The sequence below is a fragment of the Balaenoptera physalus genome (genome assembly GCF_965194825.1).
Source record: "Balaenoptera physalus genome assembly, chromosome: 3".
In the NCBI taxonomy this organism is placed as follows: Eukaryota; Metazoa; Chordata; class Mammalia; order Artiodactyla; family Balaenopteridae; genus Balaenoptera; species Balaenoptera physalus.
In genome coordinates, this window is record NC_138890.1 from 126,347,074 (window position 1) to 126,360,535 (window position 13,462).

At 42.7% G+C, this 13,462-nt stretch overlaps 1 protein-coding gene across 2 annotated transcripts in view; it reads right to left on the reverse strand.

Annotated features, from left to right (window-relative positions):
- The window catches only part of RGS7BP (regulator of G protein signaling 7 binding protein), a 126,649-nt gene that overhangs the window by 11,602 nt on the left and 101,585 nt on the right, over positions 1-13,462 (reverse strand). For both annotated transcript variants that reach the window (XM_082457372.1, XM_082457373.1), the window contains exons 4-5: positions 9,177-9,324; positions 7,122-7,192 (exon numbers count right to left, since the gene is read on the reverse strand). In XM_082457372.1, coding sequence (XP_082313498.1) covers positions 7,122-7,192; positions 9,177-9,324 — 219 coding nt within the window. The remainder of the gene's footprint in view (positions 1-7,121; positions 7,193-9,176; positions 9,325-13,462) is intronic.

The following is a 13,462-nucleotide window of genomic DNA, read 5'->3' on the forward strand; positions in this document are numbered from 1 at the left end:
AATTTATAAAAAAAAGAGTTAAGTCTCTGTTTCCCCCAGTCCTGTGGAGCTCCTGCAAATAAGCCCCGCTGGCCTTCAAATCCAAATGCTCTGGGGGGCAACTCTTCCCGATGCCAGACCCCCAGGCTGGGAAGCCTGATGTGGGCCTCAGAACTCTCACTCCTGTGGGAGAGCCTCTGCAAGGTCACCCAAGGCGGGGTGCGGTGGGTAGGAGGTTAAGGATTTGATTATATTTCAAGTGCACCCCTCCTACCGTCTCGTTGTGCTTTCTTCTTTATGCCTTTAGATGTAGAAGATCTTTTTCTGTAGGTTCCAGTCTTTTCTATCGATGGTTGCTCAGATGTTAGTTGTGATTTTGGTGTGTTCACGAGAGGAGGTAAGCTCAAGGTCCTTCCCCTCTGCCATCTTGAAAGACTCCCTCTAGTCGCTCTCTTAAGCCTCTTTTCTTTTTTTAAATTTATTTATTTTATTTATTTTATTTTTGGCTGCATTGGGTCTTCATTGCTGTGCGCAGGCTTTCTCTAGTTGCGGTGATTGGGGGCTACTCCTTGTTGTGGTGCGCAGGCTTCTCATTGCAGTGGCTTCTCTTGTTGCAGAGCACAGGTTATAGGTGTGTGGACTTCAGCAGTTGTGGCACATGGGCTCAGTAGTTGTGGCTTGTGGGTTTTAGAGCGCAGGCTTAGTAATTGTGGCGCACAGGCTTAGCTGCTCCGTGGCATGTGGATCTTCCCAGACCAGGGCTCGAACCCGTGTCCCATGCATTGGCAGGCAGATTCTTAACCACTGTGCCACCAGGGAAGCCCTTAAGCCTCTTTTCTAACCACTTTCCCAAATAATGAAGTGCTTGTAGTTCATCAAAATGCCCTGATCTGTCATCCCCTCAGACACCTTCACACATTCAGAATCTTCTGCCTAGACTGTCTTCTTTACATCTTTTTCTTTAGCTAATTTCAATTTATCCTAAAAAATCTCAGCTCAGATACTTTCCAAAAAGAAATTCTCCTTCCCCATTTACAACTAAAATCTGACTAGGTGAGAATCCAATATGCCCTTGTAGCAACCTGTATCTAACTAATGGTTGCATTTTAAGCGCTATTTTTTTTTTTTGTCTTTCCAATAGTATGTGTGTGTGTGTGTGTGTGTGTGTGTATCTGTGTGTGTGTGTTATCTCTGTGTGTGTGTGTGTGTGTGTGTGTGTGTTAGTTGTTTCCAGAGTTCACATGTCATACCCTGAAGGCTCCATCACAATCTGTGCAAGGGGAGGCTTATGTCATTTGAAAAAGCTTCCCAGGTGATTCTCATCCCATTCTGTCCTGTTGAGATGGAAAGCCTCTAGGGAGAGTCATCCCCAGCACCTGACACAGAATCTGGCATATTGTAAGTGACTATCGCATGTTGGATGATGGTGGGGACAAGGAATGATGAGGTGAGAAGTCTGTTTTTCCTTCAATGGACAATGTGTAGACACATCAAATTTGTGAGTAGTGGCTCAACATAATTAGAGTAATGTATTTAGAAACTGACGTGTGATCAGTGATGAGTGGATTAGATTGGAGGAGAGGGGTGGGGGTATAGCATATGTCACGCTGAATCCTGGGCAAATGTTGTAGAGATTGCAAAGGATCTGGGGTAACCAGTAAAACTGCCTAGAATGGAATTCCCTGGTGGCACAGTGGTTAAGAATCTGCCTGCCAATGCAGCGGACATGGGTTCGATCCCTGGTCTGGGAAGATCCCACATGCCGTGGAGCAACTAAACCCATGCACCACAACTACTGAGCCTGTGCTCTAGAGCCCGCGAGCCACAGCTACTGAGCCTGAGTGCTGCAACTACTGAAGCCCGTGAGCCTAGAGCTCATGCTCCGCAACAAGAGAAGCCACCACAATGGGAAGCCCACGCACTGCAACGAAGAGTAGCCCCCGCTCGCCACAACTAGAGAAAGCCCACGTGCAGCAATGAAGACGCAACGGAGCCAAAAATAAATAAATTAATTAAAAAACAAAACAAAAAACTGCCCAGAATGACATTCAGACACCAACTTGAGGCACAGAAAGTCTTTATACGAGGTGCTGGGCAAGGACCTAAAAAGTCATCTCCAGGCTAGCAGGTGGCATAACTGCTCAGTGTTCTTCAGCCGGATGCCAGAGAACTCTTCCGCCTGCTATGGCTAGGTTGGTTCTAGTTATGCACGTCCAGACTGGAGTGGATCAGGGGTGTAGAGAATGGGGGAACTGTTCCTAGACCCAGTTTAGTCTGGAGTAGGACTGTCTGTGGGAGGGGGCTCGTTCTAGAACAGCTGCAATTCCTGACTGATCCACTTCAGACAGACTCTAATGCATGGTACCACCAACCGAATTCTAGACAAGAGTAAATGTATTGACACACTGCACAGCATTCATGAAGTCAGAATTTTGGAAAAGGTGAAACTGTCTTTCAGGCTTAAATTATTTCTGCAGTGTTTTGTCTGATTACAGCCTGCATTTAGAAGATGCTTGTCCTTCACTTTCCCATCTCCTTTTAGCCTTTGTCAGTAACTTTGCAGGCTCTACACAGGTGGTTCCATTTGTAATCCATTTGACACAGCAAGACTCTCATAATTAATGAAGCTCTCTACAGCACTGCCAGTGACCTGGAATGTAGGACAGGAGAGGTGCTGAAGCAGAGGAAAGGACAGCGGGCTGAGAGCCAGGAGACCTGGATGTTGCCGGGAGGCTGCCGGGAGCTGGAGCCTAGCAAGGGAGTTTTCTTCTGTGCACCTCTGTCTCCAGCCTTAAACTGGAAGCACGGAAGCAAAGGTCCCGTCTCAAATAGAGGCATAATCACTAACCATTACAATTCCTGCTCTTGGCCACCTTCCTTTATTTGTCACTGAAAATCAATTTAAAGCATATTGTTTTTGAGTCAAGTTTTGATTGTGGTGGGAAGGCGGGAAGATAGGATTCAACCTTGAAATGCTAAAATCAACATGGAAGAGTTTTTGAGTTGAGGGACAGGATGGAGTCTGGAGAACAGGGGATTCAGAGCATTTCCAGGGTGGGTTCCCCACCCGCACCCCATACGTGCCCGGCAGGATTTCCACATGGTCAGGGCTTGAGTAGGAAAAAGGGGGACCAGGAGCAGTATCTTTTCCCTTTTTCTCTCTGCTTCAAACTCACGTGTAAATGGAATGAAAAGAGAAAGGAAAGAAGCAGCCAGAAGGAAAACAGATGGCTCTCTATAATGCTTTTCATCCAGTTAGAATTATGTTTTGACAATAAGGTCCTACAGAAAAAAACTGGAACACGTTTTCCCACATTTCACCCCACACCATTTTCTGCATAGATTAGACCTGTATAATAAATAAATCGCCTGAAATGAATTCCAGGAAGGTCATGGGGCAGCCCCTATGCTCTATCTTGGTATACGCAGAGAGAGGGATCTGGCTGATCTGCTTATTAAAATAGTGCCGCATGCATCTGCTAAAAAATGTTCCCATGGTGACTCCAACAGACCTGCCTTCCTTCAGGCCTTCTCAGACACCCCAGTGGAGACTCGCATTCCCCTTCCCCACCGCTGCGCTCCCAGTGATGTCATGCTGTGAGTACACATTAAACATGCCCAGAACAGAGATGTATCTTCACGTGCTAAGGGTTCCCATTTCTCCCCCAAATGAAGAAATCTTAATTTCCCACAAGACTTCACCTGAATTTTAAAAATTATTTTAAAATCATACAGCATTACTCCCTCCTGAAGAAGTCCTTCTATCTCCTAGCTTTTTCCTTTTCATGGCCCAAATGGATTTAGGATTCAAGTCCTGGGCATCACTTGTTTCGATTTTTCCCTTTTCATTTGTGTTTTTACTCATAGTATCAATCATTCATTACTATTATTATATTTTTAAAATGTATTTAAAATTCTAATTATTTTTTTCCATTTATAAAAGTAATACAAAGTTATACAAAATATTTCTACTATAATTCTGGATTTTTTTGGCCACACCACTTGACATGTGGGATCTTAGTTCCCTGACCAGGGATCGAACCCACAACCCCTGCAGTGGAATCGCAGAGTCTTAACCACAGGACTGCCAGGGAAGTCCCAGTATTTCTATTATACTTTTTATGATTATAAAAATGTCCTAAGTAAAGAAAATAAAATTTCTATTTTTCCAATAACGCCCGATTCAAAAACTGTTTGATGAACTTTCACTAAATATAGAGGGAATGTTTCAGATATTTAATTTAAAATATAGGCTATGGCATCCATGAAACTCAGCCTGTGGGGCCCTGGGTTATCCTCCTAAGCAACTGGATGTGAAGTAAAAGAAGAGGCCCACGTGCTGTTGGTGGGGGGGACTTGCCTTACATAATAAGAAGGTGAGGATAGCTTCAGACATGAGCCCCAAATCCAAAGTCTCAGGGATCAATATTCTGGAGAGCTGGCTCAGGATCAACCTTTCATGGAAGCTACACATAGTCTGCTTCAGAGTGAAATGTAGCAGCTATTGTTCAATTTGATGATGATTTGGAGTTTTCCTGAACTAGGTTGGTGGGCCGGCTGGTAAATATCAATAATAACAATAACAATAATAATAATGCATCTGTTGAGCGCTTGCTCTCTGTAAGGTTGGTAGTAGGCATTGACAAGTCTTTAATCATTTAATCCTTACAACAATCCTCTGAAGTAGGTGGTCTAATTTCTTTTTCAGGGATAAGGAAATGTACATTTCCAGAAGTTAAACTACTTGTTCCAGGAAAATGGCAGAGCAAGCATCGGAACCCAAGGCTAGCCTTAACCATGCTTATTTCTAGCAGCAAACTTGCATGTTGTGTCCAGAGGGCTCTCATCACTACAACACTCTGTAGTAAAACACTGTTTTCTTAAAACCCTACAAAGCCTCCCAAACACTGTACCCATGACTCAAGCCAGGAACCCTCAGTCAGCAGGCCCTTCAGGGGGTGCTTGCGGTTACCTGATGCACCATATTGCCGGTCTCTTCTTTTCTTTTCTTTTTTTTTTTTTTTTAACTTTTCTTATTATTCAATTTTATTTTATTTTTTAATTGAATTTTATTTCTTTTATACAGCAGGTTCTTATTAGTTATCCACTTTATACCTATTAGTGTATATATGTCAGTTGCCCGCCTCTTATTTTCTGTTACCTGCCTCCGTCCCTTGCAGCTCAGGTCACACTACACTGTCTGGTGTTCTCACCTCCACCTCTCCACCTTCTGCCACGCTGCTCCTTGAGCCAAGCAGAGCTCCTGCTCTGCTCCCAAATCCTCTCCCTCCTCACCCAGAGGCAAGCAGCACCCTGCCCTCCCTCCTGCCTGGGCTTTGCTCGGTGGAAACGAGGTGTATCTTTCTTACTTCTAAAAACCCTTTCTCCACCCTCTATGGACCACTCTCTGAAGCTGATGCTTCCCTTCAGGCTGCTCTGGCCATATGTGCTTAGTGAAGGTGATTATTATTAGTCCATTGTACATATCTTCAGACTCTGGGGCTGCAAAGTTGGTTGCAGGTTGAACAAACATTTAATGTTTATGCTGGGTGTTATTCTACTACGTTCCGAGCATTTCTCTAGGTACTGAAGAGAAAACAGTTAACAAAAGCATACAGAGGCCCTTCCCTCACAGAACTTACATTCTAGTGAATATCCCCTTTCCCTTTCTGTGTTTCTGCTTCCTTTCCTGGTGTATACTCCCATAGGACAGTTCCAGAGACAGGCTACCTGGGATCACACCCCAGCCTTTCTACTTACAGTCTGTGTGACCTTGGCCAAGTTAGTTAACCTCTCTGTGCCTCAGTTTCCTGTAAATTGGGAAACATGAATAGCATTTCCCTCAAAGCTGTTATTAGAATTAAATAAGTTAATGTAGTTAATACATCTAAGGTATTTAGGATAGTGGCTGTGATATTGTAATTTATATATATTTGGTCTTTGACCTCATTCTTGGCACAGAGCTACCAAAACTCTGGGAACTTCCTTAGAGAGCAATAAAGATCTTTTGTTATGTTAATGATGTGACTTTTGGAAAACACCTGAGGATGGGGGCTGGTTGCTAGGAGAACCAACTACGTGATTGGAGGGTTAGAAATTTCAATCCCACCCCCTGACTTCCAGGGAGGGGAGAGGGGCTGGAGGTTGAATCAATTGCCAATGGCCAGTGATTTAATCAGTCATGTCTGTGTAAGAAGCCACTATAAAAACTCAGAAGGACAGGGTTTGGTGAGCTTCTGAGACTGGAGAGGGTGGTGCTCCTGGAGAGGGCATGGAATTTCCGCGCCCTTTCCCCATGCCTTGCCCTATGCATCTCTTCTATCTGGCTGTTCCTGAGTTATATCCTGTAATAGTAAACCGGTGGTCTGGTAAGTAAAATGTTTCTCTGAGTTCTGTGAGCTGCTCTAGTGAACTAACTGAACCTAAGAAGTTCATTGGACCCTCTGATCTATAGCTGGACGTCAGAAGCTCAGGTGACAACCTGGACTTGGGATTGGTGTCTAAAGTTGGGGGTGAGGGCGGGCAGTCTTTTAGGACTACTGAACCCTTAACTTGTGGAATCCGACGCTGTCCCCAGTTAGTGTCAGAATTCAGTTGAACTGCAGGACACCCAGCTGGTGTCCGATAATTGCTTGGTGGTATGGAAAAACCCCCATACATTGGAACTGGACGCAAAATCACAGTGGCAATATATGTTAATTACTATTATTACTTTGTTTAGGTAACACACAACACGTAGATGGCAGGGATCTTCCTTTGGAAGTGTTCTTAAGTCTCTTCCACTTGGCTGTAAACTTCTTAAAGGCAAGGGCCAAGTCTTCAGTCCTTTTGTGTTTGCCACACATGGTGTAGTGCTTTTCACAGCGTATACAATGAATAAATGCTCTTGACTTATAGGACCCATGGAGGTGTGTGCTGTGGCATCAGAGAGTTTCTCAGCTCCCCCTCAGAGCAAAACTGCATTCACCTGATACACTATTCTCATTCTCTTGTCTTCTCGAGGAAAGACAACTGTAGGCTCAATGCCTTCTATTGCTTGTGTAAAAAAAAAAAAAAAACTTGCTTTAATTTCTGAAGAAACAAGACCCAAGGTTATCATGTTAAAAACATCCTCTGCCTCAAAGAGAAATGACAAGACTCACCTTGATTTTTCAATGGTAAAGGCATAGTTTCCCTGAGTTTGCTTAAAAGGTTTTTCATTTCTCGCATGTCTCTGTAAAATTGATAAAAAGAAAAAATATCAGCTGTAAATTTTTGAAATGTAATCTCAAACCGTCTGTTCTGTGAGACAACTGAAGGACAAAGTCTGTGCCTAATTGTACCAGCTCGAGCTTCCAGTAGGCAAATATTTCATTTATTTTGCTTTTATAAGAAAAAAGAAAATCTGAGTTGGGTTGGCTCTGGAAAGAATAAGAACTACTCTGACAAACGTGTCCGCAGGGCATTCTGCTATAGGAGCCCTCATATCTGCCTTCAGTTGGACCTGGCTGAGATCAGAGAAGAGCCTCTGGTAACGAGGACAGTACTTCACGTTTCCGAGGGCTCGTGAAGGGCACACAACTAGAACAACAGGGGAACCCTGGGCAAAGCTGAGGCTGGGTGATGATTTTCTCATCTGGTCCGAGGGCTGTCCTGCCTGTGTGGGTTCACTCCCTGTCGTCTCTCATTATCGTGATTGGAATTCAGAGTAACACAGCTGTTAAGCATTCCCAAGGGTCAACATATTAAATTGACTTGGAATGTTTTTAATGTGCAGCCCAGTTTGAGACCCACAGATTTCTTAGGGCAAAGTGATAGGGAGAAGCAAGGAAGCCCCTTCCCAGACCAGGTCTACTGTGCCTACTTCTCCCAGTCACTCCCACCTCCTTTGCAGAATCTGAACTTTCAGGCTGAACTGAAATACCTCCAACGCTGAGGGCTAGACTCTCCTATTATTATTATCAGCCATAGCTTGCTCTCTGACAAGCTTACAAGGATTGGATAGAGATTCTGTGCAAGGTTTCTGAAAAGGAAAATGGCTTTGCTGAAGGATTACACACTGACCATGGCACTCTGGCAGATATTTCTTCCTGGGAATAGAGCAAAGCATTTTCTACTTTATAAATTAAGAGAAATCACTCATCATTTGTCTATAGCTCTATCAAACTGTGCCAAACAGCTTTATTGTTTGAATTGTTGGATTTCCAAGCATAGACAAAATCCCAGTTTTATTAATAGCACGTAATTACCACATGCTTCAATTTTCTATAAACACAGAAATTTGGTAATTAGCTTTAGAATTATATTACAATCTGAAAGTAGAACTACAATGGCTCTAAATGTCACTGTGTGATACATTTCTAAAAATAAAAAAGTAGTGTTCATTATCTTGTCAATGACTCAACCCCACACACACAGAGCCCTCGATGGAATTGCCTAGTATTCATTCAGCTGCTTCGTGCTGGCTCTGGGGACATCAGTAGCAAAGGACAAGATATCAGTGTGAAGGCCAATAAACAAGGGGCTTGTCCCTCTGCCTCACAGAATGGAATTTTTAGCATCTAGATGCATTTATGATTATATTATTGTTATTGCTTCCTTTTCCCAAATGAAATAGAATCACTGTAGAATCTCTTCTTCCCAAGAAAGAAACTCCCTCTCTAGCCATGAGCTACTGCTTGTTAAGACAAATGCATTAACTCACTTTGACCACTAAGGGGCCATCATCTACATCCTGTGAGAGTAAGAGAAGACAGCTCTTCGGAAAGCTGTCTGTGAACTGGACAGAGCCCTCAGCCCCTGACTGGCAACTGAATAGGCCATTCCATACACCTGAAATCTGAGAATCTACTGGAGGCACCTTTGCACAATTTTGAATTCTTCTCCCTTAAACAAATGGAAATTTTGGGACCCAGCCTGGTGGGTGAGCTGTGATGGGTATATAGATCCACCTTTCTCCCTTCCCAAGGAAGCACTCCATTTTCATCTCCACGGAGATGCAAGGCTGATGGAGTGGGCTAAGCAGAGGCCTGGGAGCCCACATCTCCTGGAGGTTCTGCTGTCATTCTGCAGATGGATTTGGACCCCTCACCGTCTCTCATCTCAGTTTCCTGAGAGCTCTGTTTCTGAATCTGAAAGAGAAAATCTCGACTCTCTCTAGCCCCTGAGTATTAACTAGAGGAGGATTGGCAGTCTATTTAGGGTAACTTCCCACTTACCTTTCAGTGTTCTCAATGTCTGTGGAAACCTGCCAGGAATGTTGCTGAATATCTACAGGGGATGATGAGGAGTCCTCTAGAGCAGGTGTTTCAGCACACTCTTCAATTTTGCAATCCAAACTCTTGGTTCCCCCTCCAGGCTCCTTTCCTAAGGGGGTTGGTGTTGGTAAAGAGAAGGGGATAAGAAATCATAAATGCAAATTCTATACCCAAGATATCATTGCAAACGTTGGCTATGCTTTGAGTCAAATGCTCCATTAACTCTAGAAACTTCTTTGAATACTAAAATAATGTGTATGTGTGTGTGTGTGTGTGTGTGTATAGCATATTTTCACAACATTCTGGGAAAGGTATCTGAGGTCAATGCAACCTGAAGGTCAAGATTAAAGTAAGGGCCCTGTCTTTGATGGAGTATTGGTGCTTTGTAACCCATTCTTTGTGAGTTAGATCGGATTAGCTACGGAGAAGAGATTCAGCCTGTGAAATTGTGCTGCTTTTTTGGTCCTCAGACGCAGGGGCAGGTAAAAGGGCCAGGAGCAGGTGACACCCAGCAGGAGGAATAGGAACCCCACTGCTCCCTCTGATTCTGACACTAGCCCTCTGGGCCTGTGAGAAGCAGCAGAGATTATGGACCTGCCTTCCATTTCCTTGGCTCTCCAACCTCCTTCAGTGTATCATTCTATGAGGAGAGAGCCCAGTCTCAAGATCCAGCCTCACTCTGCTGAGACCACAAAGTGCAGTCAACTAAAGCACCATGTACTGGGTAGCCGTCCACAGTAGTGAACTGCCAATGCACTAAGACTTGTATTTACCGGGACTGATCTCAAGGGAATAAATCAATACTTTCTGGAAACAAATCTCCGAATTGGTTAGGCCATAAATTCATGTGAAATTAAGTGGGAGTTATAGTCTGTGGCCCTGATATCCTCTGTTAATGTCTTTTATTCTGCCTTGAACTTCTGGGTATCTGCAAGGGTGTATCTTGCTATCATGGAAATGGCATACGAGGCCCAAGAACTGGGTTTTAATTTTTTATTTGTGTGTGTGTGTGTTTTTCTACTGTGCCGCATGGCTTGCGGGATCTCAGTTCCCTGACCAGGGATCGAACCTGGGACCCCAACAGTGAGAGCGCCGAGTTCTAACCACTGGACTGCCAGGGAATTCTCAAGAACTGGGTTTTATTTATTTATTTTTATTTTTTTAATATACCTTTATTGTAGTATAATTGCTTTACAATGTTGTGTTAGTTTCTGCTGTACAACAAAGTGAATCAGCTATATGTATACATATATCCCCATCTCCCCTCCCTCTTGAGCCTCCCTCCCACCCTCCCTATCCCACCCTTCTAGGTCATCACAAAGCATCGAGCTGATCTCCCTGTGCTATGCAGCAGCTTCCCACTAGCCATTTTACATTTGGTAGCGTATATATGTAAATGCTACTCTCTTACTTCATCCCAGCTTCCCCTCCCCACTCTGTGTCCTCAAGTCTGTTTTCTACGTCTGCATCTTTATTCCTGCCCTGCCACTAGGTTCATCAGTACTGTTGTTTTAGATTCCATATATGTGCATTAGCATATGGTATTTATTTTTCTCTTTCTGACTTCACTCTGTATGACAGACTCTAGGTCCATCCACCTCATTACAAATAACTCAATTTCGAAGAACTGGGTTTTAAACCTGGCTTTTTCAGTTGTTCATTAACTCACTCATAATATTTCCTGAGTGTCAGCTAAGTATCGGGTACTGGGTTTGGTACTAGAGAGACAGAGGTGAAAGAAAGGATAGTCTTTGTCTCATGGAGCTTAAAGTGCTAGAGATAGACAATTTAAAAAATATACAAATAATTATAAAGCTGTTGTATAATATTATGTAGTCTGGTATAAATGGTAGCTATATTGTTGCTTTCACTCTTTCAACCAGTTTTATTTGTATTATGTAGCTACATCTCCAGACTGGTTGTTAAGAAATCGTTACAGCCGGTATCATTGAATATTCATGAGATAGCAGCTCCACGTGGTTACCTCATAGCTCAATTTCCCTAATCATGATATGATTGTTTTTGTATGTTTAAAAAAATAAAAAATAAAACAAAAACACTTATGAAAAGGAAGGCTGTTTATGGTAAAATCTAATGGGAAGCTTTTCCCTTCGATTCCTGATCTGAAGGCGACTAGCAAAAATCTCATCCCTGTCATTTCTAACCCATGTAGTAGCAACACAAGGAGAAAGAGACAAGCAATTAACTGGTAATTAACTGTACAGCATTCATCAGCCTGTAGTAGAGATGGACCTCTGAATATTCAGCCAAAGCACAAACACAAGTTTACTGATGAAAACTTTTGATCCTTTTGTGTGTACTTTATGCACATTGATCCTGGGTGATGGAATTGCTCTTCCAATTTTATGGTATTGCTGTTGGGTAGAAATTAATTAAGTACATAGCATATTACCATTAAGTACATAGCATATTACCATTTCCCAGTTGGAGGGCATTGACCTCTTAAAAGCACTTGCATTGAATCTCCTGGTAGAGTGCACACATGCAGTCCATTTGGCACCTACCTCTGAGCAGTCAGCCTTGGGATGTGAGTCTGAGCAGGAGCGGCTAGGACTTGAGAGAGAGACAAAAGGGTGGTGTCCCCCCAAACAGCCCTCTGCTTTTCAAAGCTCTAAAGGAGAGGGCCACCTGAAAGCACACATGGCTCCTGTTCTGCTCTTTTGGGTTTGAAATGCCATGGAGATTGGAGTATGGTTTGGACAGCAAATGGTGGATGAAGAAGATTCACACAAAGAAATTCTCTGCTTTATGGGCTCTGCTTGGCGTGGGGCCACTGTAGCCCCTACCCTGTGGTCAGGACCTTAGAGCCCAAAACTTTCATTCATGGGAACAGGGAGGACTCAAGGTAGTAGCGTGATGTTCCTTCTTGGAGTCCTCTAGCTCCTTCATATTTACGCCTCTTATACACGAACACATACGTCAAGTCCAATCCACAGCCACTTTGTGTACACTTACTGCCTGTACTAATTCTACTTACATAAGACAAAAACATTCTAAAAAAAAAGTAACATAACTATTCATGTATTCCTGAAACATGCCTATGAGCTTGCAATGCCAAGTACACCCTCCTTTCCCTCATTTTCAGAGACTAGATATAACTCTGCTAATGCGGATGCACAAGAATGAAAAATTTGGATGCTGGACTTGCAGTTTGGTGCTTTCTGTTAGCTTACAAAATCTCTGCAGAATTTTGATTATATTATATCTTCTCTGGCTGGCACATCTTGAAAGACAGGAGATTGATAGGAATTGTAGGGATTTTCAATTCCAGAACATACGTGGGGAGATCATAGTTGCTCTCATTTACTGATAGCACTGACTTTACGCTGGGCATCCTTTGCCACTACAGTCCCTGTTTATTGCCTTCATAGAACACTTATCACTAATAGAAAATTATTTTATGTATTTGCTAACTGGTTTATTATTTGCTCACCCCAACCCCACTCTCATCTCCCATCTCCCCATCTCCAAACTGGATATGTAAAGTCTGTAAGGCTAGGAACCTTATCTGTTTTCTTCAGTTCTGTAAGTCCAGTACCGAGGACGACGGCTTACACATCAGATGATTTCAACAGATATACGGCATCAAAAAAAGTAATTATAGTATATATGTTATGCAACTTTCTTTGCCACATTATTATGGTTAGAGATACTTTCATGTTAATGCATTCTGATTTATTTTATGCTTTTAAATGGATGCACAGTATCCCCTAGTAAGGCACTTACATTGTAATTCTTCCCTTTCTCCGGAGTATGCCAGTATTTGTATGGGACAGATCATTTAAAGTAGAAAACTTGGAAAAAGTATATGTATTCACATTTTGTACTTTAATATATATTGCCAAATTGGCCTCTGAAAAGGCTATGCTAATTTACATTTGCCTTCCACCAACTGTAAATGAGAGAATCTATTTCCCTACACCTTTGCCAGAACTTCATATTATCAATATTTAATTTTTCTTATTTGATGAGGGAAAATAGAATCTCTCACTGAAGTTTATTTTCACCTCTTTTATTACTACTGAGATTAAATTTATTTTTCATAAGTGAATTGGCTACCTGATTTCTTCTTTTCATTTTCTATTCATATCATTTGTCCATTTAAAAAATAGGGCTGTCTTCAGGACCAGATGTCTTCACAGGCGAATTCTATCAAACATTTAGAGAAGAGCTAACACCTATCCTTCTCAAACTCTTCTAAATTATAGCAGAGGGAGGAACACTCC